Source organism: Pezoporus flaviventris, unplaced genomic scaffold (genome assembly GCF_033815535.1).
Source record: "Pezoporus flaviventris isolate CSIRO_AGI_PZ_B2104156 unplaced genomic scaffold, CSIRO_AGI_Pfla_v1 ptg000069l, whole genome shotgun sequence".
In the NCBI taxonomy this organism is placed as follows: domain Eukaryota; kingdom Metazoa; phylum Chordata; class Aves; order Psittaciformes; family Psittacidae; genus Pezoporus; species Pezoporus flaviventris.
Window position 1 is genome coordinate 1,390,191 of NW_026892617.1, and position 23,953 is coordinate 1,414,143.

Consider the following 23,953-nt stretch of genomic DNA (forward strand, 5'->3'; position numbering starts at 1 on the left):
CACCCCAAACGTGTTTGCTCACTGCCACCTTTGCAATAGGACAGGGCTCTGATCGTTGCTGTGTTTGCCCTGGGTCAGCGGAGGCATCACCAGCATCCCAGCTGAGCTCTCCTCTGCTTCTCCCAGGTTGTCCACCACGACCCGTGCCGAGGGGGAGCCGGGCACTGGAATGGCTTGTACCGCTTCAAGCACCTCGCCACAGGCAACTACCTGGCAGCAGAGGTAAGGGGGGGGAGCAGAGGGGTGCAGAAACCTGTCCTCAGGAGGCTGGCACGTCCCTGGCAGAGGCAGTGCCCACTCAGGGTTGATTCTGGTCCCGCTCCAGTTGGCTTCCAGGAGGCATTGGCACCGGGGCTGTGAGCATCATCGACATGGACCTGTTTGCAGGACTAGGCTTTCCCACTGAACCCCCACTCGGTGGTGAAGGAGTTTGCTTGACAAAACTGCTGTTCCTGGCTCCCTCCTCTTCTGGCCCAGGGGCAGGAGGGGTGGACGGGGCTTTCCTCTATTTCCTTGCTCTAATACCACCTCCTGTGCAATGGAAGCAGGGGATACTCATCCTGCTGTCCTTGCCTAGGGAAAGCATGGGCAAAATCTGGCCCAGTAACACTATTTGCCAGGTTTTTTTGCTCCTTTTTAAGTTCCTGATAGAAGCACAAGGAAGTTTCTGCACTTCAATAATGTTGTTGGTTTGACTCTAATGAGCTGCCATGACCAAGGGCTACCCCCTGCTGCAGGGGAGCAGGGATGTACTGAGGGGTATCTCAGAGCTTCATGTGCAAGAGGTGCTCCCTATCTGGAGAAGGCAACCAAAGGCAGCCCAAGGGCCCCTTCCACCACTGCAGGGTGGAAAACAGCAGATACTGGGGCTCTGAAATAGCTGCTTTAAACTAAAAGACACTCAGGTGACATCTGCAGAGGAAAGAAGATCCCAGATTCATCCCCATGCTGGGTTGGTCACTGAGACCTCAGGAGTGATTTACAGCAAGAGCTCATCTTGCTGCAGCGCAGAGCCAAGGTCTGCTTGTCCCGCTCCTTGGGGATGGCAGTGCTGAGCATTGGGAATGGGTCCTGGCCTCCAGCCCCATCTGGGCAGGTTTCCTTTGTCGAGGGAGGTAGGAACAGAGCTAACACCCCGTGCTCAGGGTGGAGGGACCGAGTGGGAGGACTGATAGCTCTCTTTCATCTCCCTCTTTAACTTTTCAGGAAAACCCAAGTTATAAAGGAGACGTGGCTGAGCCCAAAGCAGCGCCCACGGTGAGCTGTGTGCAGCCTCGCTAGCAGAAACGCTGCCGCTGCCTGAAATCACGCCGTCTCTTTAGACTCTGCCTGAAAGCAGGGAAATGCCCCCAAAACTGAGCCTGCTGCGGGGGCCAGTGCCCACGCTGTGCCACCACGTCCTGCGTGGTGCTGAGGCTGCAGCCGGAGCCTGTCCCGCTGTCCAGCCGAGCATCCCACTCCCCAGGATAGCATCCCCGTGTCCCGTTTGTGAGAGGACCCCGCTGAAACCCATCGGAGGGCTCTCAGCGCATGTTGGATCCCCGGCCTGTGGGGAAGTGCTGGTAGAAGAGAGATTTGGACTTTCAGGGTTTATTTTCTCTTTGCTGATGGAGAGGTTTGGACAAGGGGTGGCCTCGTAGCTCAGGTGCCTCCTGCCATGCTTCTGCTCTCATAGCCCCTCCGTGCTGCGAGGCTCAGCCCAGTGTCCAAGCCAGCGCTTCTGCTGTGAGCGTGTGTCCTGTGCCGTGTGTGTCCTGTGCTGTGTGTGCCCCGGGGCTGTGCTCACACCGTGCTCAGAGCCGCTTTCCCGGTGCAGGGGGGCAGTGGCCGGGCCAGCCGCAGGAACACGGGAGAGAAGATCAAATACCGGCTGGTGGCCGTGCCCCACGGCAACGACATCGCCTCCCTCTTCGAGCTGGACCCTACCACGCTGCAGAAGACGGACTCCTTCGTCCCCAGGTATGTAAGCAAGCGTGCTCTTATGGGGTCTTTGCTGGGTGCTGGTGTCTGGGTGGGGATCGCTCACCAGGACACTGTGCCCTTCGCAGGAACTCCTACGTGAGGCTGCGCCACCTCTGCACCAACACCTGGATCCAGAGCACCAACGTGCCCATTGACATCGATGAGGAGAGGCCCATTCGCCTCATGGTACAGCCTGGCTCCCTCCTTGCTGGGCCCCAGTAGCTCTTGGCATGCTCCTTCCCACGCAGGCTTTACCTAGGGACTGTAATACCCTCATGATCCAAGGGGATGGCTGGACACCAGCCTAGCATCCATCCCAGTATCCCACAGCCCAGCCCGGTCCTTCTGATGGGGACAAGCAGGGTCATTGTCTCACCCGGGTTGGTGGCAGATGGTGGGGACGTGCCTGGCATTGCCCTGTTCCTGTGATGCTGCTTCCCTGTTGCTCCCCAGCTGGGCACATGCCCCACCAAAGAAGACAAAGAAGCTTTTGCCATCGTCTCTGTGCCGGTGTCTGAGATCCGGGACCTGGACTTTGCCAACGACGCCAGCTCGATGCTGGCCAACGTGGTGGAGAAGATGAACGAAGGTTTCCTCAGCCAGAATGACAGGAGGTAAGAAGCCATTCCCCTGCAGGATGGGGCCGTGCTGGGCTCCTCCAGGGGCTCTCCAGCATCGCTGCAGGATGCGGCCTCTGCCTGGCTCTTGGTGCCAGCGCTGTCTTGCTTTCCTGCTTGCAACCTGAATCCACGCCTGCTTCTCCCCGGAGCCTGGTGAGGAAACCAGATAACGGCGCAGCCCTGCTCAGCCCCTCCTTTGCCGCTAGGAAAACATCAGAGGGGCTGAGAGCTGGCCCCGCGATAGGGGCCGTGGGTTACTCACAGCATTATTTATAGGAGCACCCGCTCCTTGGTGCTTCCTGAGCAAGCACAGATCCCTCATGGGACAGAGTGAGCCGCTTCCGCCCTGCCAGCCCGCCCCTGTGGGTCCCCCAGGGGTGACTAAGGGGGCAGAGGCGTTACATGCAAAATTCCTAGCACGAATCACAAGCTCAGGCCCTGGCATTCACCCTGGCATATCTTAGTTTCCTTAGGAACCATAGGGGCTGTAATCCCTCTTGTTGCAGGGCACCATTAACCTCTACCAGGGAGGGGAGGACCAGCTCTTTGGTCCTCCAAAATGCGCTGGCATTATTGGAGGGACCCAAGTCTGGGTGCAGCCCCCTCAGCCCGCTTGCACCGTGTCCCTGTGCAGGTTTGTGATCCAGCTGCTGGAGGACTTGGTGTTTTTCGTCAGCGACGTCCCCAACAATGGCCAGAACGTGCTGGACATCGTGGTCACCAAACCCAACCGGGAGCGGCAGAAGCTGATGCGGGAGCAGAACATCCTGAAGCAGGTGAGTGGTGCTGGGGTCCTGCATCTGAGCAAGGCTGGGGTCCTGTGGAGACGCCCAGGGCCATGCTGGAGGCCAGGGGCTTGGAAGACCCCATGGAGGAGGTCTCCAGCTCGAACCTCGGTGGTGCCCATCCATCCATAGGGGTGATGGTGTGGAGGGGACACAGCTCTCATCATCTCTGCTTTTGGGCAGATCTTTGGGATCCTGAAAGCTCCTTTCAAGGACAAGGGTGGGGAAGGACCCCTGGTGCGGCTGGAGGAGCTTTCGGACCAGAAGAACGCTCCCTACCAGTACATGTTCCGGCTGTGCTACCGCGTGCTCCGGCATTCCCAGGAGGACTATCGCAAGAACCAGGTACATGGGGGGTGATGGGGGGAGACCCCAGGGGCTGCTGAGGTCTTGGTGGTGGGGCATGGGGACATTGCCAAGCTCCAACACTGAGCCCTGTGCGCTCACCACCTCTCCAGGAGCACATTGCCAAGCAGTTTGGCATGATGCAGTCCCAGATCGGCTACGACATCCTCGCCGAGGACACCATCACGGCCCTGCTGCACAACAACCGCAAGCTGCTGGAGAAGCACATCACCAAGACGGAGGTGGAGACCTTCGTCAGCCTGGTGCGCAAGAACCGCGAGCCACGGTGCGTGTCCCAGGGGGCTGTGTGCTGCCTGATGGGTGGGATGTGCCATGGCCAGAGGTGGAGAGAGCCCCCAGGGAGCCGATTTCACATCGAGCCTTCTGCTCTGCAGGTTTCTGGACTACCTCTCGGACCTGTGTGTGTCCAACCACATCGCCATCCCCGTCACCCAGGAGCTGATCTGCAAGTGCGTGCTGGACTCAAAGAACAGTGACATCCTCATCAAAACAGAGTGAGTAGCCAAGGGCAGACGTTTCCCACTTTCTGGGTCTGGTGCCTGTCCCTGCCTTGCACCAGTGCCCTGGTAAAACCCCATCACCTCCCTGTCCACGGGAGCATCTCTAGTTTTACCTCTTTTCCGTCCCAGGCTGAGGCCAGTGAAGGAGATGTCCCAGACCCACGAGTACCTGAGCATCGAGTACTCGGAGGAGGAGGTCTGGCTCACCTGGACAGACAAGAACAATGACCACCATGAGAAAAGCATCCGGCAGCTGGCACAGGAGGCCCGGGCTGGCAATGCCCATGATGAGAACGTCCTCAGCTACTACAGGTGATGATCCCGTGGCATCTTCTCTCCACGTGAAGGTACAAGGCTTGCATGGCCTCACACCCTCTCCCCCTCATCCCTGCACAGGTACCAGCTGAAGCTCTTTGCCCGTATGTGCCTGGATCGCCAGTACCTGGCCATCAAGGAGATCTCCCAGCAGCTGGGTGTGGACCTGATCTTCCTCTGCATGGCAGATGAGATGCTGCCCTTCGATCTCCGGGCATCCTTCTGCCACCTCATGTTGCACGTGCACGTGGACAGGGACCCCCAGGAGCTGGTGATGCCTGTGAAGTTTGCACGGCTCTGGACGGAGATCCCCACAGCCATCACCATCAAAGAGTGAGACACGAGTGGGGCTCACAGCGGCTTTAAGGGACAGGGCAGAGGCCATCCAGTGTAGGGACTGGCTTGGCTTTAGCAGGGACTGGGAGGAGGGCATTTGTGGGGTGGCTTGGGTAGATCTCAGCCCTTGGAAGGAAGTGGGCTCCATCACAGTTGTGAGCATCACCTCTGCCTGCACAGTGTTCCTTCCAGGCAGGCTGTAAGGATCTCACCCAGCTTATCCCCATCGTCTCCATTCACAGCTATGACTCCAACCTCAACGTCTCACGTGACGACAAGAAGAACAAGTTTGCCAGCACCATGGAGTTTGTGGAGGACTACCTCAACAACGTGGTGAGCGAGGCCGTGCCCTTCGCCAACGAGGAGAAGAACAAGCTCACCTTCGAGGTGCGAGTCCCGACGGTGTCACTGGCACGTTGCGGGATGCAACAGGGTTTGGCAATGACTGCCTCTTGACGGGGTGGCCGTGCTGGCATCCCTCTCCTCGGGTTTGTGTCTTCTGCTCAGCCCCGAGCGCGGCGAGGGCTGGAGTTGCCTTGTCCTTCCCCAGGTCGTCAGCCTTGCCCACAACCTCATCTACTTCGGCTTCTACAGCTTCAGTGAGCTGCTGCGCCTGACGCGGACGCTGCTGGGCATCATTGACTGTGTCCAAAACCCCCAGCTGATGATGCAGGCGGTCTACAATGACGAGGTGACGGGTGAGTCCCTGCTCCATAACCAGCCATGGTCCTGCAGGAAGGTGTTTTCCATGGCTTGCCCAGTGCTTTCCAGTTTTGGCTGCCATGGAAGCTCTGCCTGGGTCTGACCTGGGAGACAGGAGGTGTTGAGCCCTCGGCCAGTCCCTCCTACTCATGCTCTGATTAACATCTGCAGCATTTTCCAGTCTAAATGGGTCCTTTTGTTGATCCCTTTCCATCTGCATTAATTCTGCCCATTGCGGCTGCCTCTGCAGGGAAGAATGTGCGGAGGTCGATCCAGGGTGTTGGGCAGATGATGTCCACCATGGTGCTGAGCAGAAAACAGTCCATCTTCAGCCCCCCAAGCCTCAGTGCTGGGTCTGCCCCAGAGCAAGTGGACAGAGGGAGGAGCATTGAGAACGAGAACATTGTGGTGATGGAGACCAAGCTGAAGATCCTGGAGATCTTGCAGGTTGGAGCCGGTGGGGAGGGAGAAGCTTTGTGGACCTGAGGGATGGGGTGGTGTGGGGAAGACATGGTTTTCTGATGCAGAGGACAGCTCGCATGAGCAGGGCACTCACTTTTGCTTTCATCTTCTCCTTTGCTGCTGCCAGTTCATCCTGAATGTGCGGCTGGACTACAGGATTTCCTACCTGCTATCTGTCTTCAAGAAGGAGTTTGTGGAGGTCTACCCCATGCAGGACAGCGCAGCCGATGGGACGGCTCCAGCCTTTGACTCCACAAGTAACTCTTCCACTTTGCTCCCGGTGCACCTTCAGCTCTGCAAACCCCGCAGGCTCGGGGGATGCAGGCGGTGGAGGTGATGGCTCCAGCAGCTCTCCACCGCTCCTGCAGATGGGATGAGGTGTCCCGTGTCCTTTATGGATGCTCGGAGCAGGGCCCAGGGAGCCGGGTTGGTTCCTGCAGGACTCTGCCATTGCACAGGGATCATGCTGGCCACCCCTTTCACCTCCCTTTCCTCTCCCTTCAGCCGCAGCCATGAACCTGGAGCGGATCGGCGAGCACGCAGAAGCCATGTTCGGTGTGGGGTGAGTCCCTGCCCCTCCGGTGCATAGTTAGCCTGGCCATAGGGCTCTTCCTCTCCTGTCCATACTGCCGAGGCTGAAGGCTGCAGGTGATGAGGAAGATGAGGCTCTAAAGGCTCATGCAGCTCTGCCCATCAGCCCCAAGGGGTGACTGCGTGCTTGCAAGCTCCCATGTGGCTGCTAACACCAAGCACTCTCGTCCTGGCTTCAGGAAGACAAGCAGCATGTTAGAGGTGGATGACGAGGGAGGGAGGATGTTTCTGCGAGTGCTGATCCACCTGACGATGCATGACTACCCACCGCTCATCTCCGGCTCCCTGCAGCTCCTCTTCAAGCACTTCAGCCAGAGGCAGGAGGTCTTGCACACCTTCAAACAGGTAACCCTTATGGGATGCTGCTCTGGAGCACCGCTAAGGCCATACATGTGGCTGGGGGTACAGGACATGGGATGGGTCCTGGCCCCTTTCCTCTGGGGAGGAGGGGAATGGGGTTCATGCCCTGGGAATGTCGCTGCAGGTTCAGCTCCTGATCTCAGCCCAGGATGTTGAGAACTACAAAGTGATCAAGTCAGAGCTGGACAAACTCCGCACGATGGTGGAGAAATCGGAGCTCTGGGTGGACAAGAAGGGCAGCAGCAAAGGGGACAGCACAGTGGAGGGGAACAAGAAGGAGAAGAAGGAGGTGAGAGCCCTGAGCCAGACCCTGGGAACTGGAGGGGAGAGGACTGGGAGGTGGAAGTGCTGCTCACATCAGCCCAAGTCCTAACTCCTCTCAATGGGCCATGGCAGAGGAGGGTCATGGAGGGTCCCATGGGGCGTAGGTTTGCCCCAGGCTTTGGAGAGGTGCAGCGGGACCCTGATGCTGTTTCTGTCCCCTTGCAGCTTGCTGCTGATGAAGAGGTCATTGCTCCAGGAGAGAAGAGCAGTGAGAACTATCAGATAGTCAAAGGGGTGAGTGAGCCCAAGCCATGTCCCCAGGGCTGTCCTGGAGGCATGGCCAGTGGCATCTGCATGGGCTGGCAGGAGTGCATGGACACAAAGGGAAGGAGATTCCAAGCTCAGTGCTGGTGGCCATCTGGATGGGCTCCCAGGCTCAATTCCCCTCTGCCTTGGTCCTTCTCTCCTCAGATCCTGGAGAGGCTGAATAAGATGTGCGGGGTCGGAGAGCAAGTGCGCAAGAAGCAGCAGCGCCTTCTGAAGAACATGGATGCCCACAAAGTGATGCTGGATCTGCTGCAGATCCCTTATGAGAAGGTGGGTGGGGGCACAAGCTGGCTGGTCCTGAAGTGCCCAGGACAAGGAGTTGTGTCCTGCTGGTCAGCCTGATGCTGATGCTCTCCATCCCTCAATGGCTCTGGCTATGTCTGTTCTCTGCCCTCCCTCAGGGTGATGCCAAGATGATGGAGATCCTCAAGTTCACCCACCAGTTCCTGCAGAAGTTTTGTGCTGGCAATCAGGAAAACCAGGCCCTGCTGCACAAACACCTCAACCTGTTCCTGACCCCAGGGGTAAGGAGAGGGACCAAAGGGTGGTCGCAGGCAGCAAATTCAGCATCGCTCCTGGGGCTGGGAGCACGAGATACCAAAGCCAAGAGGAGGTGGTGGGAGAAGATGGAGGTTGTTCCTCACAACCCCTTGTCCTCACCCTGCTCCCTTGTCCCACAGCTCCTGGAGGCTGAGACGATGCAGCACATCTTCCTCAACAACTACCAGCTCTGCTCGGAGATCAACGAGACGGTGCCGCAGCACTTCATCCACTGCGTGGCCACGCACGGCCGCCACGTGCAGTACCTCGACTTCCTGCACACCATCATCAAGGCTGAGGGCAAGTACGTTAAGAAGTGCCAGGACATGATCATGACCGAGGTGAGCACCTCTCCCCCCAGCCTGTGGGGCATCAGCATGGGGTGGAGCAGGGTCTGGGTGCTGGGAGGTGCACGGTTGGCTTCTTCCTGGAGTAGGAAACATCTCCAGGAGCTTAATGCATGGTCTGAGAGCCAGTAACCAGTCTGGGGTCTCAGAAGCTGTGATTTTGGGTTTCGCTACAAATGCCTGCTTTTCCTTATAAATGCACCCATCCTTTTGCCCTTCCCCACTGCTGCTTCTCATCACCCTGTTTTGGCCTCGTGAGGTTTGTGACCCTCCTTCTCTGGAGCGGTGACCACTGACCCTTCCCTGCAGCTTACCAACGCTGGGGACGATGTGGTGGTCTTCTACAACGACAAGGCTTCGCTGGCTACCCTGCTGGAGATGATGACAGCAGCCAGGGATGGCGTGGAGGAGAACAGCCCGCTCATGTACCACATCTCACTGGTGGACCTGCTGGCTGCCTGCGCCGAGGGCAAGAACGTCTACACAGAGATCAAGTGCACGTCCCTGCTGCCCTTGGAGGACGTGGTGCGGGTGGTGACCCACGAGGACTGCATCACGGAGGTACAGGGTGCCCAGGGAGGAGGTGCCAGTGGCTTTGCACTGGTTGGCTTCTCCTGATGGTGTCCCTGCTCCCTCCCTCCCTCCTCGCAGGTGAAGATGGCCTATGTGAACTTCGTCAATCACTGCTATGTGGACACGGAGGTGGAGATGAAGGAGATCTACACCAGCAACCACATCTGGACTCTCTTTGAGAACTTCACCCTGGACATGGCCCGGGTGCGTGGGGAGCGTTGGGTGGGAGGGACACAGCGGCTGCTGTATTGGGTGGATGGGGAGAGGTTGATGCCGCTGGGGCATGGGCACCAGGGGGACTCGTGTACCTGCCACATGAGGGGATGGGGAGCAGCCAGGGCTCTCTGGTATAGACCCAGGAGCTGTGTCACCAGCCACATCCATCAGCAAGGTCCCAGCAGTGCTCTATGCCAGCAGCACCCAGCCAGGACACTTTGCTCACCCTGGTGCCATCATCATCCTCCCTTCTCCTTACAGATGTGCAAGAAGCGAGAGAAACGCCTGCCAGACCCTACCCTGGAGAAGTACGTGCTGACGGTGGTGCTGGACACCATCAATGCCTTCTTCAGCTCCCCCTTCTCGGAGAACAGCACCTCACTGCAGGTAATAAGGTGCTGCATGGGTAGGACATGGGTGGGGGAGGAAAGCAGCTCATTGAGGCCCTTGAAACAAGGTCTGGCCACACACTGCACTGATAGATACCTGCCTGCTCTCTCCTTCAGACCCACCAGACCATTGTGGTGCAGCTTCTCCAGTCCACCATGAGGCTGCTGGAGTGCCCCTGGCTGCAGCAGCAGCACAAGAGCTCGGTGGAGGCCTGCATCCGCACACTGGCCATGGTCGGTAAGGAGCCAGAGTGGTCCTGCGTTCCCCATCCACCGAGCAGGAGGATGCAGCACCCTCGGCTGCCTCAGCTCCAGCAGCGAGCAAGAGCCAGCATCCCTCCCGTGGGTCTTGGCAGGGACAGCAGCGGGAGGCTGCCAGCCGGGAATGGGGAGGTTTGGCTCCAGGAATGTGCTACATCTCCAGGCCTGAGCAGGGTGGCTTGGGGATAGCTGGAGCCTGGGCTTGGCTGGGAGATCCCTGCTGATGAAGGGCCTGGAAATAAACCCAGCGTTTATGGTTTTCCTCACCAGGACTTTGCCCTCAGCCTGACTCAGGAGCAGGGCTGTCAGCACTGAGTCACCCTGTGGAAAGGATTGCTCGTGGTTAGCGCTGGGTGGGGATTTCCCTCTGTAATCTGAGGCCGGGTGCTTACAGCATCTCCATGCTGGGCTTTCCCAACCAAAAAGTGGAGGTGGTGCCTCTCTCCATCCTACATCTGACCTGCGGGCACTGTGGTGCTGCAGCGGGGAGGGATGGATGGATGGAAACACCCCACCCCTCGCTAGGCTGGAGGAGTTCACTCTTGCACTGAACCCAAATCTCTGCTGCAAGTGAAGAGTTGGTGAAGAGGTGTCTGGCCCAAGGCAGCGTGTGAGGGCGAGATGGGTCATGGCTATCCCCAACCCTGGCTCTGTCTCCCGCAGCCAAGAGCCGCTCCATCGCTCTGCCCATGGACCTGGATGCCCACGTCAGCTCCCTGCTCAACAGCAGCTCCACCAGCACCGTGCAGAGGAACACGTCCAGCTACAAGGCGGCCACACGGAGCTTCCCCCGCGTCTCCACCACCCCCAACCAGTGGGACTACAAGAACATCATAGAGAAGCTGCAGGTATGGGACTGCCGGAGCGGGTCGCGTGGCTCAGTGCATGGTGCTGGCGTTGCAGGGGTCCCTCTCCCGTGCTCGTGTCTCCTAGGCACGCATTGGCCCTAAAGGTGTGTGCTGTGACTTGTAGGACATCATCAACGCCCTGGAGGATCGCTTGAAGCCGCTGGTGGAGGCCGAGCTCTCTGTCCTGGTGGATGTGCTCCATCGGCCAGAGCTGCTTTTCATGGAGGGGACGGAGGCGTTTCAGCGGTGCGAGAGCGGAGGGTTCCTGTCCAAGTGAGGATGCTTTGGAATTGCTGGGGGTACTGGGGAGGGCTGGAGACCTTCATCCTTTCGGGGGTGTCCATCCCGGTGTGTGCCTGCAGCCTGGAGGGGTGGTGGGGACCCCCATGTCCTTCTCAGCTGTGTGATGGTGGCTCTGTTGTGCCAGGCTGGTGCAGCACACCAAGGACCTCATGGAGACGGAGGAGAAGCTGTGTATCAAGGTGCTGAGGACACTGCAGCAGATGCTGGTGAAGAGGAACAAGTACGGCGAGAGGGTGAGCACTGTGGTCCCGTGGCACGTCCTCAGCCATGCTCCCTGTCAGTGCAGCTTCCAGGGTGCTCAGCCACCTCCTGCTCTGGTGCTGGCCCTGCCGCTGGGACACTTGGGATGTGCGTTTATCTTGGCAGGGCAACCTGCTGCGGAAAATGCTGCTTAACAACTACCTGCAGAACAAGAAATCCAGCTCCAAAGGGGAAATCATGGATGCTGCTGGGGCAGGTGAGTGCCCCTCTCCTGTGCATTCCCTGCCTCTCTGTGCTGCTCGCACACACCTTGAATCCCCAGCTCCCGAGCCAGGGTGGGATCAGGTCTGTAGCAGGTTGCCATGCCCCCACCTCCATGGGAGTAGAAGATGATGAAGGGATGGGGCTGCGATGCCCCTGGCAGTGATTTAGCTGTGCTTGTTCTCCTGCGCTTCCACAGCATCACATCCATCCGTGTCCTCTCATGCAGGAGGAGACCAGGACTGGTCCGCTATCGCTGCCGTCCAGTGCCGCCTGGACCGAGAAGGGGCCACCAAGTTGGTGGCTGACCTCATCATGAACACCAAGAACGAGAAGATCTTCCAGGAGAGCATCCTGCTTGCCATCCGGCTGCTGGACGGAGGCAACACCGAGATCCAGGTACCGAGCCCTGGGTGGCGCGGTGGGTACCGGTCCCAGTGGTGAGCACCATGGATTGATGCAGGAGCATCGCAGCGCTTGGAAGATGCGCGCACGGGGCAGCCACGGCTCTGTGCTGGCCCCTGTGCTTTGCATGTGTTTGGTGGCCGTGCAGAGGAGGAACTGCGGAGATGGGCCTGGTTTTGAGTTTTCCGGCTCCGTGACTGGCTGGGGAGAAGGGGCAGGTTGTTGCAGGGTGTTTCTGGAGCGGTGCTGATGCCCTCTGCCGGGTACTGCTGCAATGGCTCCGGGCTGCAGCTCTGGGTGATGACTTGTGGGTTGGTCGGATTGATTTATCACAGGGAAGCTGAGAAATTGGCCATGCAGAGAAGCAGTGGGGTTCCAATGCTGGAGCTGCTGTGATTGCTGCTTGCTCTGTCCATAGGGTATAAGGGGAGCACAGCAGCAGGGAACCATCACAATCCAAGAGGACTGTGATGTCCAGGGCTGTTGTATGGAAATAAACCTTATCTCGGATGAGGTCTTCAGTGCTGGAGACCACCAAAGCAGAGGGGCAGGCAGGGGCAGTTTGGAGCCCATGATGGAGATGTGAATGAGTGCCCTCCCTCCTCCAGAAATCCTTTTACAACCTCATGACCAGTGACAAGAAGTCTGAGAAGTTCTTCAAGGTCTTGCATGACCGGATGAAGAAGGCACAGCAGGAGACCAAGTCTACGGTGTCTGTGAACATGAGTGACATCGGGAACAAGCCCCGTGAGGACAAAGATGAGCCTGACCCTGGCACCAAAGGTATGGATGGGGCCACATCCCCTTGGAGAGCCAGTGTCTGTCTCATTGGATAGCCTGATGCAAACGAGCTTGGGTTGCCCTCTAGGACGAGGAGACACGTTCCTGATGCCCGGCACCCCATCCCGCTACCCGATGGCCATGGGGTTTCGGAAGGGCCATGACACTGGGGAGCAAGGCCAGAACAACGAGATGGGGGTGACAGTCCTGATCATGGAGCCCATCCTGCGATTCCTGCAACTGCTCTGTGAGAACCACAACCGGGACCTGCAGGTTGGTTATGGGGTGCTGGGGATCAGAACATGGGACTGGGGTCTGGGCTCTGCCCCACTTTGGTCCAGGGCGGCACCAGCCACTCTGTGCCTCAGTTTCCCCATCTGCAAAGGCTCCATCCCTAATGGATGACTTCTGGTGGTGTGGAAGGCGCTGTGCATGGCACAGCTGTGTCTGTAGGGCCGAGTGCTGCTCTCAGAGGTCTGGATGTTAACAGGGGCAGCCCCAACCCATTGAGCTGCAGCTGGAGGGGGTGTCAGGGGAGGGAGCAGGACTGGACCCCCCCCAGATTGGTGCTGCTCAGTCCCATAACCACAGGCTTTGCTCGGCAGAACTTCCTCCGGTGCCAGAACAACAAAACCAACTACAACCTGGTGTGTGAGACCCTGCAGTTCCTGGACATCATGTGCGGCAGCACCACGGGCGGGCTGGGGCTGCTGGGCCTCTACATCAACGAGTACAACGTGGCCCTCATCACCCAGACCCTGGAGACCCTGACCGAGTACTGCCAAGGGCCCTGCCATGAGAACCAGGTCTGTGGGTATCCCTGCAGCTCCGGGTCATTCCCGACATGCCTGGGGTGTTTCACCCCTGATCTGGGATTCCTTAGGGAGGATTTGGGGTGAACGGGTGGGAAAGCAGCAGGGACAGGGGCAGGTTTTGGTTTCAGGATGTGAACAGGAGCAGGACATGGGCAGCAGAGGATGCCGGGGTGCATGGTGATGATGCGGGTTTATGGGCTACTGCTTGGCCAGATAATAGTGATGCAAATGGGGGTTAAATAATTTAGTGGTGCAAACAGGGCCTTTTCCAGGGAGGGAAACGGGGCAGGGTCAGTGCTGTAGGCACGGCACCATCTCAGACCTGGGCAGATTGACAGCATCCATGGGCTATCACATTGCATTGCTCCTGCAGAGCTGCATCGTGACCCACGAGTCCAATGGGATCGATATCATCACAGCCCTCATCCTAAATGACATCAGCCCCCTTTGCAAGTACCGCATGGACCTGGTCCTGCAGCTGAAGGTAGGCAGAGCCTCGGGGTACGTGGATGTGCATCCCTGTGTGGGCACCCTTCAGCAGGGGCTTCTCCTCGGCAGGACAACGCCTCCAAGCTCCTCCTGGCCCTCATGGAGAGCAGACACGACAGCGAGAACGCCGAGCGGATCCTCATCAGCCTCCGCCCGCAGGAACTGGTAAGGGCTGACAGTGAAACACCCCCAGGCTGCCCCCCCATTGCTGGAGCTCTTCTCCCTTGCAGGTCCTGGTGCAGTTTCTGGTTTGAAGCCAGTAAGCATCTCCTCTGCCATGCTGCTGCTCACTGCCAGCTGCACAAGCATCCTTGCCTAATGGTCTTCCCAGAGCCCTTTGGTGCCAGGGGAGGAAAACGAGGCAAGCCCGTTGTGCCTGTGCTGCCTTCCAGGTGGATGTCATTAAGAAGGCCTATCTGCAGGAGGAGGAGTGTGAGAACGCCGAGGTTTCCCCCCGGGAAGTTGGCCACAACATTTATATCCTGGCGCTGCAGGTACCGAGCTGTGACAGCAGGGCCCATGGGGCTCCCCATGGGGCTCTGGGCTCCCACTCACTGACTGCACGTTTCTGTCTGTTGACACCTCCTCTGGCCATGCTGGCTCCTTGGGGAGCCGTGGCTGGGAGATGAACTTTGGCTCCTATGGGAAGCCCTGGGCTCACCGGCTGCCCGCTCCCCTGCGCATCCCATGTCCCGTGCCCGTGTTCACAGCCAGCCCCTGCTCACCCAGCTATCGCTGTCCCTCTTCCAGCTGTCCCGGCACAACAAGTCCCTGCAGCAGCTCCTGAAGCCGGTGAAGCGAATCCAGGAGGAAGAGGAGGAGGGCATCTCATCCATGGTATGGAAAAGCCTCGGGAATGGAGGCAGAGCCCCTCTGAGCTACCCTGACAGGAGACTGCCAAGAGCCTCCCACCCCTGCTGAGCCACCCTGGGTTGTGTTGGTTAAGATCTGATGGAGTTTGGTATCCCCCAGCAGGACTAAAGGCACACAAACTTAGCAGTGCCCTTGCAGCTGAAGCTGCAAGTCTAAAGGCAGTGCACTAAGCCCTGTCTATGGGGCTCAGCCACGGGGTGACATCCAGCTTGCTGGTGGCACTGGTGGGGTCCTGCTGGCACCCACTTTCTCCCCTTCCCTTCAGAAGAGGAAAGGCTGAGTCCTTTGCTGTCGTTTCTTGCCTATCTACCTTAGATCCCAAATGAGATTCAGCAGTAATATGATTTCCCTGGGGTTTTATGGGCATTGGTTTGTAATTTGTGGGTTAGCAGCGTTTGGATGTAATTACTGCAGGGAATTGAATGTCTGTCACCTCGGGGAGGGCTCGTGCCCCTTTAGAGAAGCTTTAATTCATTTGCTTTCCCCTGAAACCTCATCAGCTTTGGTAGATTCCGAGGAACACAGCATCGGAGCTGGAGCTGGCTCCTCGGCTGGGGCCACGCTCATCCTCTCTCCTCTCCCACATCCCAGCTCAGCCTAAATAACAAGCAGCTGACGCAGATGCTGAAGTCGTCGGCCCCCGTGCAGGAGGAAGAGGAGGATCCACTGGCCTATTATGAGAAACACACATCCCAGATTGAGGCAAGGCCCTTTGGCTGTTGGGTTATCGATGTGCGTGTGGCTGGTGAGCCCCATGTGTGCTCCGGCTGCCTTGTGCCAGTTGCTTTGCACTGGGAGCCTTCCCATCCCTGTGCCAGCAAAGCAGCAGACGGGGTCTTTGCTCTGCAGAGAGCTGAAGGCGAAGCAGAGGCTGTGAGGAGCTGAGGGAACAAACTGTGCCTGGATCCTTCCTTCTGCCCCCAGCAGCAGCAGGATGCAGCCAATGCAGCAGCCCCATCCTTGCGTGTTGGCGTGGATCCCCTCGCAGATGGGCCAGGAAGGGTTCACGGTGTCCCAGCTTCCCTCCAGCACAGCCAGGGCTGCCTCTGCTGGGCTCATGTGTAGCGTTATGGACACGATGGGTCCATATTGTAGTGTTATATGTAGTGTTATGGTGTCCCAGCTTCCCTCCAGCACAGCCTGGGCTGCCTCTACTGGGTCCATTTGTTGTGTTATGGACACGATGGGTCCATATTGTAGTGTTATATGTAGTGTTATGGTGTCCCAGCTTCCCTCCAGCACAGCCAGGACTTCGTCTGCTGGGTCCATGTGTAGTGTTATGGACAATAGGGATCCATATTGTAGTGTTATGGACAATAGGGGTCCATATTGTAGTGTTATATGTAGGGTTATGGTATCCCAGCTTCCCTCCAGCACAGCCAGGACTTCGTCTGCTGGGTCCATGTGTAGTGTTATGGACAATAGGGATCCATATTGTAGTGTTATGGACAATAGGGGTCCATATTGTAGTGTTATATGTAGGGTTATGGTATCCCAGCTTCCCTCCAGCACAGCCAGGGCTGCCTCTGCTGGGTCCATGTGTAGTGTTATGGAGGGGTGGCCGGTAGCATTTTGATCCTGATGCAGTGGGAGGGAAGAGGAGACGGCACAGCAGGGTCTAGGAAAGAGGAAACTGAAGCATGGCAGGAGCAGGACCTGACGCAGCCCCCCCCTTGCCTGCTTCCTGCAGATCGTGCGCCTGGACCGCAGCATGGAGCAGATAATCTTCCCGGTGCCTGGCATCTGCGAGTTCCTCACCAAGGAGACCAAGTACCGGCTCTTCACCACCACGGAGCAGGACGAGCAGGGCAGCAAAGTCAGTGACTTCTTCGACCAGTCGTCCTTCCTGCACAACGAGATGGAATGGCAGAAGAAACTGCGCAGTAAGAGCAAAGCAGAGCTTGCCCTGCGGCTCCCCAGCCAGCGCGGCGCTTCCAATAGCCCCTGCTGTGGAACCGGGGGGCAGCCCCACCTTTGGAAGGGCTGGAAATCACATCTCGGAGCTCCACGTGCTCTGTAGAGCACAACCCACGTGGCAGTGTGCAGGGAGTGGAGGTTCACTGAGATCCCAGGGGTGGATTCCCTCCATGCCTGTTAGCGCAGTTCCTTGGTAGTGTGAAATGCATCTTGGAGCACATTCCCTGGGATTTCCCCCTGGAAAACCCTCTCTTCATTTGTGTTCAGTTGCCTTCTCCTAAGCCAGGATCTAGTGGCTGCATATGGGAAATGAAACCTGGTTTTCTGCACCCTGCAGGCCTGGTTAGGTGCTTTCAGGGCCGCATGGAGACGGAAATCCGGGATTAAAATAACAGGAGCTCAATGGAGTCACACTATAAATCCTGTGATGCCGCTAAGGAGGAGCGTAGCAGCTCCGAAAACACTCGCAGGTCCAGTCAAAACTATCTCAGGAATTCAGCAGGAAACAAGTTCCCAGCTTGGATGGGAAATTGTTGGCTGGGTCTCCTGGGAGCGAGCACCAGCATTGAAAACACAAAGGCACTGTTGTTGTGCAGGACGTCAGGGGTGGGAGATGGGGAGGAGGGAGAGGAGGAGAACGGAGCTGAGTTGATTCCAAGGTGCCAGAGCAGGTCAAAGGGCTGAGAAGGAAAGAACCATGAGCAGTACCTCTGTGAAGCTCCTATTCCAGCACACGAGGGAGGTTATGTTCATGTTTGGAAGGATGTGGGGGGGCCAGGGTCCCTGCGGCAAAGCCTTTGGGATGGCTGGGAGCACGAAGCCTGGCACGAGGCTGGCTGAGATTGGTGTCTGCCTCCTCTCCCTCCAGGCATGCCGCTGATGTACTGGTTCTCCCGCAGAATGACGCTCTGGGGGAGCATTTCCTTCAACCTGGCTGTCTTCATCAACATAATCATTGCTTTCTTCTACCCCTATGTTGAAGCCACTTCCATGGGTAAGTGCCCCAGCAAATGCTGCTCCTCAAGGAGGAAGAGAAAGAGGACCTGCATATGCAGAAGACCGGCCCCCTTACCTGTACTTCCATACCCTCCGTCTCCTTTTGACTCCTAAAGCCCTGAGTTCTTTCTGCTGGAAGGGATTGAGTCAAGATTCCAGTTCCCAGCCCTCCCACTGCTTCCTTCTTAGGGAAAAGTCTTTTCCCTGGGCTGTGCTGTCCCATTTGTAAAATGGGGAAGCAATGACAGAGATGTGCCTGCTGCCAGGCAAAGCCTCCCTCATTTACAGCGGTGTTGAGATCTCACATAAAAGATGTTAGAAAAACGTTATCAGTAAGAAAATCTTAATCAATAGCGGTCCTTGCAGTCAAGCATCATTTATCTTTCACCCCTCTGAGCATCAGCACATTGGTTTTCCTGACAGTTTGGACAGCAGCAGTGTCTCATTGGCAGCATCTAATCTCATGCCATTTAATTGCTGTCGGTCTTCTCTTCCCAGGAGTGCTGGATTCCCCCCTGATCTCACTGCTCTTCTGGATCCTGATCTGCTTCTCCATCATGGCCTTGTTCACCAAGCGCTATGGGGTCAGGCCGCTCCTCGTGGCACTGATCTTGCGGTCCATCTATTACTTGGGGATTGGACTCACCCTGAACATCCTGGGAGCTCTCAATGTAAGTCCTCCATGCACTGGAAACCCAGCAGAGGACCACAGGAAGCTGTTCTGCATTCGTAACGTGCAGCAAACCCCATTCCATCCCATTTCTGGTTGTCCCCCAGCTGACCAACAAGATTGTGTTCGTGGTGAGCTTCGTGGGCAATCGCGGGACCTTCATCCGCGGCTACAAGGCCATGATCATGGATGTGGAATTCCTTTACCACGTTGGCTACATCGTGACGAGCGTCCTGGGACTCTTTGTGCACGAACTCTTCTACAGCATCCTGGTACAATAAATGCAGATGTCTGGGGCATGGAGGTAGCCTGTCTGCCCCATTAGAATCTAGACGGTTCCTGTGGGGGTGATAGGTAGCAGCAATGAGTTCGCTGTGCTCTAATCTATGCGTAAGCTCATGTTCTGCCTTCTGACAGTATCTATTACTGTCTCCCCTCTGGTCTTTTGCTTTCTAATCTCTGCTGTGCACTTTATCTGGGTCAGCTGGGAGACAACGTGAGCTGGTGAGGGCAGAGGCAGGGTGCATGCGTCCTATTCTTGGCTCCCGTGCTGTGCCCAAGTCACTTCATTCTTCTCCACTTCCCTTCAGTAAGCTGGGAAACTTCAATGCTTTCTATGAGAGTTTGTCCAGGTCTGCTAAGGCATCCGAGAGCTCGGGATGAAAGGGCCGTAGGTAGGCCAGGCATTCCCAAGGAAGCCCCCCATGGCAACTCTTTGCTCCTGGCTCCTTTCAGCTCTTTGACTTGATCTACCGCGAGGAGACCTTGTTTAATGTCATCAAAAGCGTGACGCGGAACGGGCGCTCCATCCTGCTGACGGCCCTCCTGGCTCTCATCCTCGTCTACCTCTTCTCCATCGTCGGCTTCCTGTTCCTGAAGGATGACTTCATCCTGGAGGTGGACCGGCTGCCGGACAGCAAAGCCAAAGGTGGTTCACCCCCTGCCCTTGCTGGCTGTGATGCTCGGGCTTGAGAGGGGCCAAGCAGAGCATGGGTCCCCCCTTCTGCAGCATCCTCCCCAGTGCACAGCACACACGTGTTTGTGTGCCTGGGTCATGGGTAGCACATGGGTCTGGGCTTGCCTGTGCTGAGCTGGGGACCTTGTGCTGCAGAGAGCAGGGATTTGGGGTTGGGAGTGATTGCAGAGAAGGGGAGGGACAGCTACAAATGACATCTCAGATCTTACTGAAACTTGGGCAAAAGATTCGAAGCCTGGAAAAGACTTGGAAAATATGGAGTGAGGAGCTTTACCAAGGCAAGCTGATGCTCTGACAAAGGCTGTGGCCTCTTTTACTTGCAGATGACCCCTTGGGGATGCAAAGGAATATGGAGACCTTCATGGAGTCATGCAGCAGTGACCAAGTTAGCTGCTCTGCTGTGCCCACTGCCTTGGAGGGTAAGTGAGCTCATTAGGAAGGTTGGCTCTGTTAGTGGCAAAGTAGGTTGTGTCAGCAAGCTCAGAAAATTCCCAGCTTTCCCAAAGTGGAAACAAGCAACCCACTTCTGGCATGTATTAAGCAAGAGGCCCACGAGTTTTGCACTGACCCTGGCACAAAAGATGTTGAAGCAGAACCAATTTAGTCATAAAGAAAGTGGGAGCTTCGGGAGCGCTCGGCCAAACACCTCCATAGCAAGGAGCAAGCTGGAGGCTCGGCTGGTGGGAGATCCACGGCTCCCCTGCATCCCTGCAGCAGGAGTCATGCAGCAGCTCTGGGTTCTTTGCCATGCTCTGGCACTTCAGCCCTCTGTGTGCTCTGAGTCTTTGCTCTCGTTTCCCTCCCCGCTGTCCCAGAAGCAGAGGCGGAGCAGTGGGAACGCGCCTGCGACACGCTGCTCATGTGCATCGTCACGGTGCTGAACCATGGGCTGCGGAACGGCGGCGGCGTCGGGGACATCCTGAGGAAGCCATCCAAGGATGTGAGTTTGGGCAGCACGTGGGAGCCCGGCCTCTGGCTGCATCTGTGCCCTGCACACCCCCATGGAACCTGGGATGCTTCCAGCTCCATCCCCACGCAGTCCTCCAGGGCTCCCTCCTCTTCCCCATCACACCTTCATTCCTTGTCAGCGGGGTACCCTGAAGCACATGGCCTGTGTAACAAGGCAGCACGGTTGGAGTAGCTGGAGGAGATGTGCAATGACATATTTATCCCTTTCATCTATTACAGGAGTCCTTGTTTCCTGCTCGGGTTGTCTACGACCTCCTCTTCTTCTTTATTGTCATTATCATTGTCCTTAACCTCATCTTTGGGGTCATTATTGACACCTTTGCTGATCTGAGGAGTGAGAAGCAAAAGAAGGAAGAGATACTGAAGACAACCTGCTTCATATGTGGTGAGTGCTGGGACCTCAGGGTATAGAAACTGCCCCAAAGCTCTTCCTCCCTTCTAAGGCTGAGCAAAGGGGAGAAGTTTCAGCTGGTTTCTGGTTTCCATTTGGTTCACAGCAAACCTTCAGTGACGGGTCACTGCAGTGTGAGGAGGCTTAAGCAAGGACACAGAGAGGGGAAATTATCTGTCTTGTTCCTCCCCTTCTGTTAATGAGCTAGTAAACTGAAACACCACATTGTGGAGTTCTTGTCGCTGTGTATCTGTGACTCCTGAGACCATCATTTAGCCAGTGGGAAAGAAAAAAGTGCCCTATTCCTGAAGAAATAAGATACAGAAAATGTTCTGGAATCCTTCAGTCATGGGAAGGCATCCAAAAAAAAAGAATACCCCATTAAGTCTGGCTGCCTTTTTTTTAAAGATCCACTGGGTGCATTTTATGCTCTTAGATATATAGGCGGAACACAGCGCTGCTATTACTTTAAGTAGCAGCCTCCTGAATACTCAACTGGGTTATTTCCCCCATTTTGAGTGCTTGTTGTGTGCTAAATGCCAACTAATTATTAAAAGCACTTCTTGAAAGTCACACCTGGGAGAGGATGCAACCATCTGGCTTCCTTTCACATGCGTTTGCTTGCTCACTTCTTACCTTCTCTCCTCCCCATCTCCTCCCATCTCACCTGCCTTTCCCAGGGCTCGAAAGGGACAAGTTCGACAACAAGACCGTGTCCTTTGAGGAGCATATTAAATATGAGCACAACATGTGGAACTACTTATACTTCATAGTGCTGGTGCGAGTGAAGAACAAGACAGACTACACAGGGCCAGAGAGTTACGTGGCGCAGATGATAAAGGTACGGCTCCTCTCAGGGCAGCTCTTTCCCTGCTGCAACCTGCCTACCGTGGGGAGTACTTGGGAACAAGGGGCTTGCCAGAGAAAAGCAGTTTGAGAAGGAGCTTTTGGAAAGTATTTAGTAACACTCTTGTGCCTTCGTTCTTTCTTAGCTGGTTATTTCCACTTTGCAATCTCAGCCAACAACACGCTGTCTGTTTGATGTTTTGTACTGTGTATTGGAGGATTGAACCAAGGGCAGAACCAAGCAGTAGGGAGTGTGACTTCAAGGTGATTTCAAGGCAAGAAGAGAGGGAAAGGAAATCTAGGGGAAAAAACAACTTCTGAACTTAAGCTCAGAAGGCTGTAAGAGAAAAAACACCTTGAAGTGCACCGTTCATGAAGAATGTGCACAGATAGAGACCAGATGAGCCTTTGAGAACTTCTTTAATCCTTTAGCACAGGCAAGCTTCCTGTGACCTGCTATCAGGTCTCTTCCTTCTTCCCCTCCCACTCCCATTCTCACCTTTCCAGAACAAGAACCTTGACTGGTTCCCCCGGATGCGAGCCATATCTCTGGTCAGCAATGAAGGGGAAGGGGAACAGAATGAGATCCGGAATCTTCAAGACAAACTCAATACCACGATGAAGCTGGTGTCCCATCTCACCTCCCAGCTGAACGAGCTGAAGGAACAGGTATGAAACACTTTCAAAAGAGGAACACTTGAGGAACATCTGACTAAAAACCTGCTGCCCTTACTAAAATAGTCACTGACAGCGTGGAACAGGCAAGCACCAGTACAACTTCAGAGACAAAGCAAAGGGTTCCTGCAACCCTTTTGGTGGGGGGGTCAGGGACACTTGGGGCTTTCTGATCCTTAACTTCCTCATCAGCTGGAGTCCAACTCAGGGATTTTTGGCAGAGGCTTAAAGCAGCCTAGGCAGTCCCACACTTGAGCTGTGTCAGTGACCAGAAAGGCAGCCTGGTTCCCTACCTCACCTGTGTCCTTGTTTGAACTCCAGATGACAGAGCAACGGAAGCGCAGACAAAGGATGGGATTTGTGGATGTCCAGAATACCATGAACCACTAAGCCACAGCCGAAGCACTGGCTTCACCCACCGAGGGACTGCGCTATGCATCAGCTACGAGGCTGCTTATTCCTGGCTTCCATGTCTGGCTGTTGCTGTCAGGGAGGGATGGACCATGCCGTTTCCCATAGAGTGCTTGTAAGCAATTCAGGAGCCAGGGACTGACCAGGATTCCTCACAATACCTGGACCCACACGTTACTCTAATGCCCTTGTAGGAGGATAAATTATACAGGACTTTTATCCCTCATTGCAATAACTCTTTATTTTGCAAATGTGGAGGGTTGTATCTTTATCTCCATGCACTGCATTCTGAGGGCCTCCACCTCGGGTGTAGTGCAAGTAGCTGTAGGGCTGCGATATTTAACTTATTCCAAGAGTGGCACTAGTACACGTGGATCTTTGCAAACCAGCCATCGTATTTGCTGTACCTGCTCCATGCTCATCCCTCTCCATTTAAAGAATTCTGTTCATCACTGGGGTGCAGTAAAGAGAAGCTGAACTCAAGGAGATGGATTTTGTTAATTTAACTCACCAGATGAGTACCCAAGCTTGTACTAGTGTGAACTAGTCCTTTTTTTCCTTCTGTGGACCAAGAGTATCTGGGCAGTAGTAGTAGGAGAGTGCAGGTTTACAGGAGTTCACTGTGAAGGGGTGTCCTGTGTTTTAGTTTCATCTCTGGTGTAATGTTTTACCTTTTTTTTGTTGTTACTGTTGTTACTTAAGAACTGAAGTGTAAGTTGCCTTAACTAAATTAAATACAAAATCATGTTATAATAAAAACTTAAACATGGTCAAGAAAACTCCCTTCCTGTGCACTCTGCTATGTAATTGGCTTGTTACGTACAGAGATGCAGAACAGGCCAAGGACCTGAAGCCAAACCCAAGCTGTATTAGCCAAGGTGCTCCACAACCCAGTGCTCTCAGCTCCAGCTGTTAAACATTAACATGTAGTACGATGCTCCAGTCAGAAGAAGAATCCTACCTTGAACACCAGCCCTGTTTTCTGAAGCTTTGGACTGGAGCCTGCTGCAAAGTTTCAAATTCTTTCAGTACTTGCCAGGAAAACACTGTTCAAATACATAAAAAGCACATAAAAAGGAGCAGCTGCTGGTGCTGCCTGGAGCCAAGCAGCGTCCTGGCAGAGCTGTGTTCTAGACACTCATCCTGCCCAAGCCAAGCAGTGCTGCAGGCATCCCAGCTCCAGCCTCTGCCTCCCGAGAATAGACACTGAT

General features: G+C 55.8%; 1 protein-coding gene across 1 annotated transcript in view; it reads left to right on the plus strand.

The window, feature by feature from the left end:
• ITPR3 (inositol 1,4,5-trisphosphate receptor type 3) overlaps nt 1-23,523 on the plus strand; it is a 36,913-nt gene extending 13,390 nt beyond the window's left edge. The window contains exons 9-58 of the mRNA XM_061471920.1: nt 127-222; nt 1,207-1,257; nt 1,817-1,959; nt 2,049-2,148; nt 2,416-2,576; nt 3,217-3,358; nt 3,551-3,712; nt 3,826-3,998; nt 4,108-4,227; nt 4,363-4,545; nt 4,630-4,881; nt 5,127-5,271; nt 5,435-5,582; nt 5,837-6,033; nt 6,176-6,305; nt 6,553-6,610; nt 6,819-6,984; nt 7,124-7,288; nt 7,489-7,557; nt 7,735-7,860; nt 7,992-8,114; nt 8,271-8,471; nt 8,787-9,038; nt 9,129-9,254; nt 9,528-9,653; nt 9,773-9,893; nt 10,580-10,764; nt 10,889-11,037; nt 11,192-11,300; nt 11,434-11,524; nt 11,759-11,928; nt 12,543-12,717; nt 12,803-12,987; nt 13,320-13,520; nt 13,903-14,013; nt 14,088-14,183; nt 14,411-14,512; nt 14,769-14,855; nt 15,483-15,593; nt 16,582-16,774; nt 17,677-17,802; nt 18,303-18,475; nt 18,582-18,746; nt 19,210-19,402; nt 19,774-19,869; nt 20,266-20,390; nt 20,639-20,804; nt 21,491-21,651; nt 22,164-22,325; nt 22,653-23,523. Coding sequence (XP_061327904.1) covers nt 127-222; nt 1,207-1,257; nt 1,817-1,959; nt 2,049-2,148; nt 2,416-2,576; nt 3,217-3,358; nt 3,551-3,712; nt 3,826-3,998; nt 4,108-4,227; nt 4,363-4,545; nt 4,630-4,881; nt 5,127-5,271; nt 5,435-5,582; nt 5,837-6,033; nt 6,176-6,305; nt 6,553-6,610; nt 6,819-6,984; nt 7,124-7,288; nt 7,489-7,557; nt 7,735-7,860; nt 7,992-8,114; nt 8,271-8,471; nt 8,787-9,038; nt 9,129-9,254; nt 9,528-9,653; nt 9,773-9,893; nt 10,580-10,764; nt 10,889-11,037; nt 11,192-11,300; nt 11,434-11,524; nt 11,759-11,928; nt 12,543-12,717; nt 12,803-12,987; nt 13,320-13,520; nt 13,903-14,013; nt 14,088-14,183; nt 14,411-14,512; nt 14,769-14,855; nt 15,483-15,593; nt 16,582-16,774; nt 17,677-17,802; nt 18,303-18,475; nt 18,582-18,746; nt 19,210-19,402; nt 19,774-19,869; nt 20,266-20,390; nt 20,639-20,804; nt 21,491-21,651; nt 22,164-22,325; nt 22,653-22,721 — 7,137 coding nt within the window. The 3' untranslated portion in view covers nt 22,722-23,523. The remainder of the gene's footprint in view (nt 1-126; nt 223-1,206; nt 1,258-1,816; nt 1,960-2,048; nt 2,149-2,415; nt 2,577-3,216; nt 3,359-3,550; nt 3,713-3,825; nt 3,999-4,107; nt 4,228-4,362; nt 4,546-4,629; nt 4,882-5,126; nt 5,272-5,434; nt 5,583-5,836; nt 6,034-6,175; nt 6,306-6,552; nt 6,611-6,818; nt 6,985-7,123; nt 7,289-7,488; nt 7,558-7,734; nt 7,861-7,991; nt 8,115-8,270; nt 8,472-8,786; nt 9,039-9,128; nt 9,255-9,527; nt 9,654-9,772; nt 9,894-10,579; nt 10,765-10,888; nt 11,038-11,191; nt 11,301-11,433; nt 11,525-11,758; nt 11,929-12,542; nt 12,718-12,802; nt 12,988-13,319; nt 13,521-13,902; nt 14,014-14,087; nt 14,184-14,410; nt 14,513-14,768; nt 14,856-15,482; nt 15,594-16,581; nt 16,775-17,676; nt 17,803-18,302; nt 18,476-18,581; nt 18,747-19,209; nt 19,403-19,773; nt 19,870-20,265; nt 20,391-20,638; nt 20,805-21,490; nt 21,652-22,163; nt 22,326-22,652) is intronic.
• The last annotated feature ends 430 nt before the right edge of the window (nt 23,524-23,953 follow it).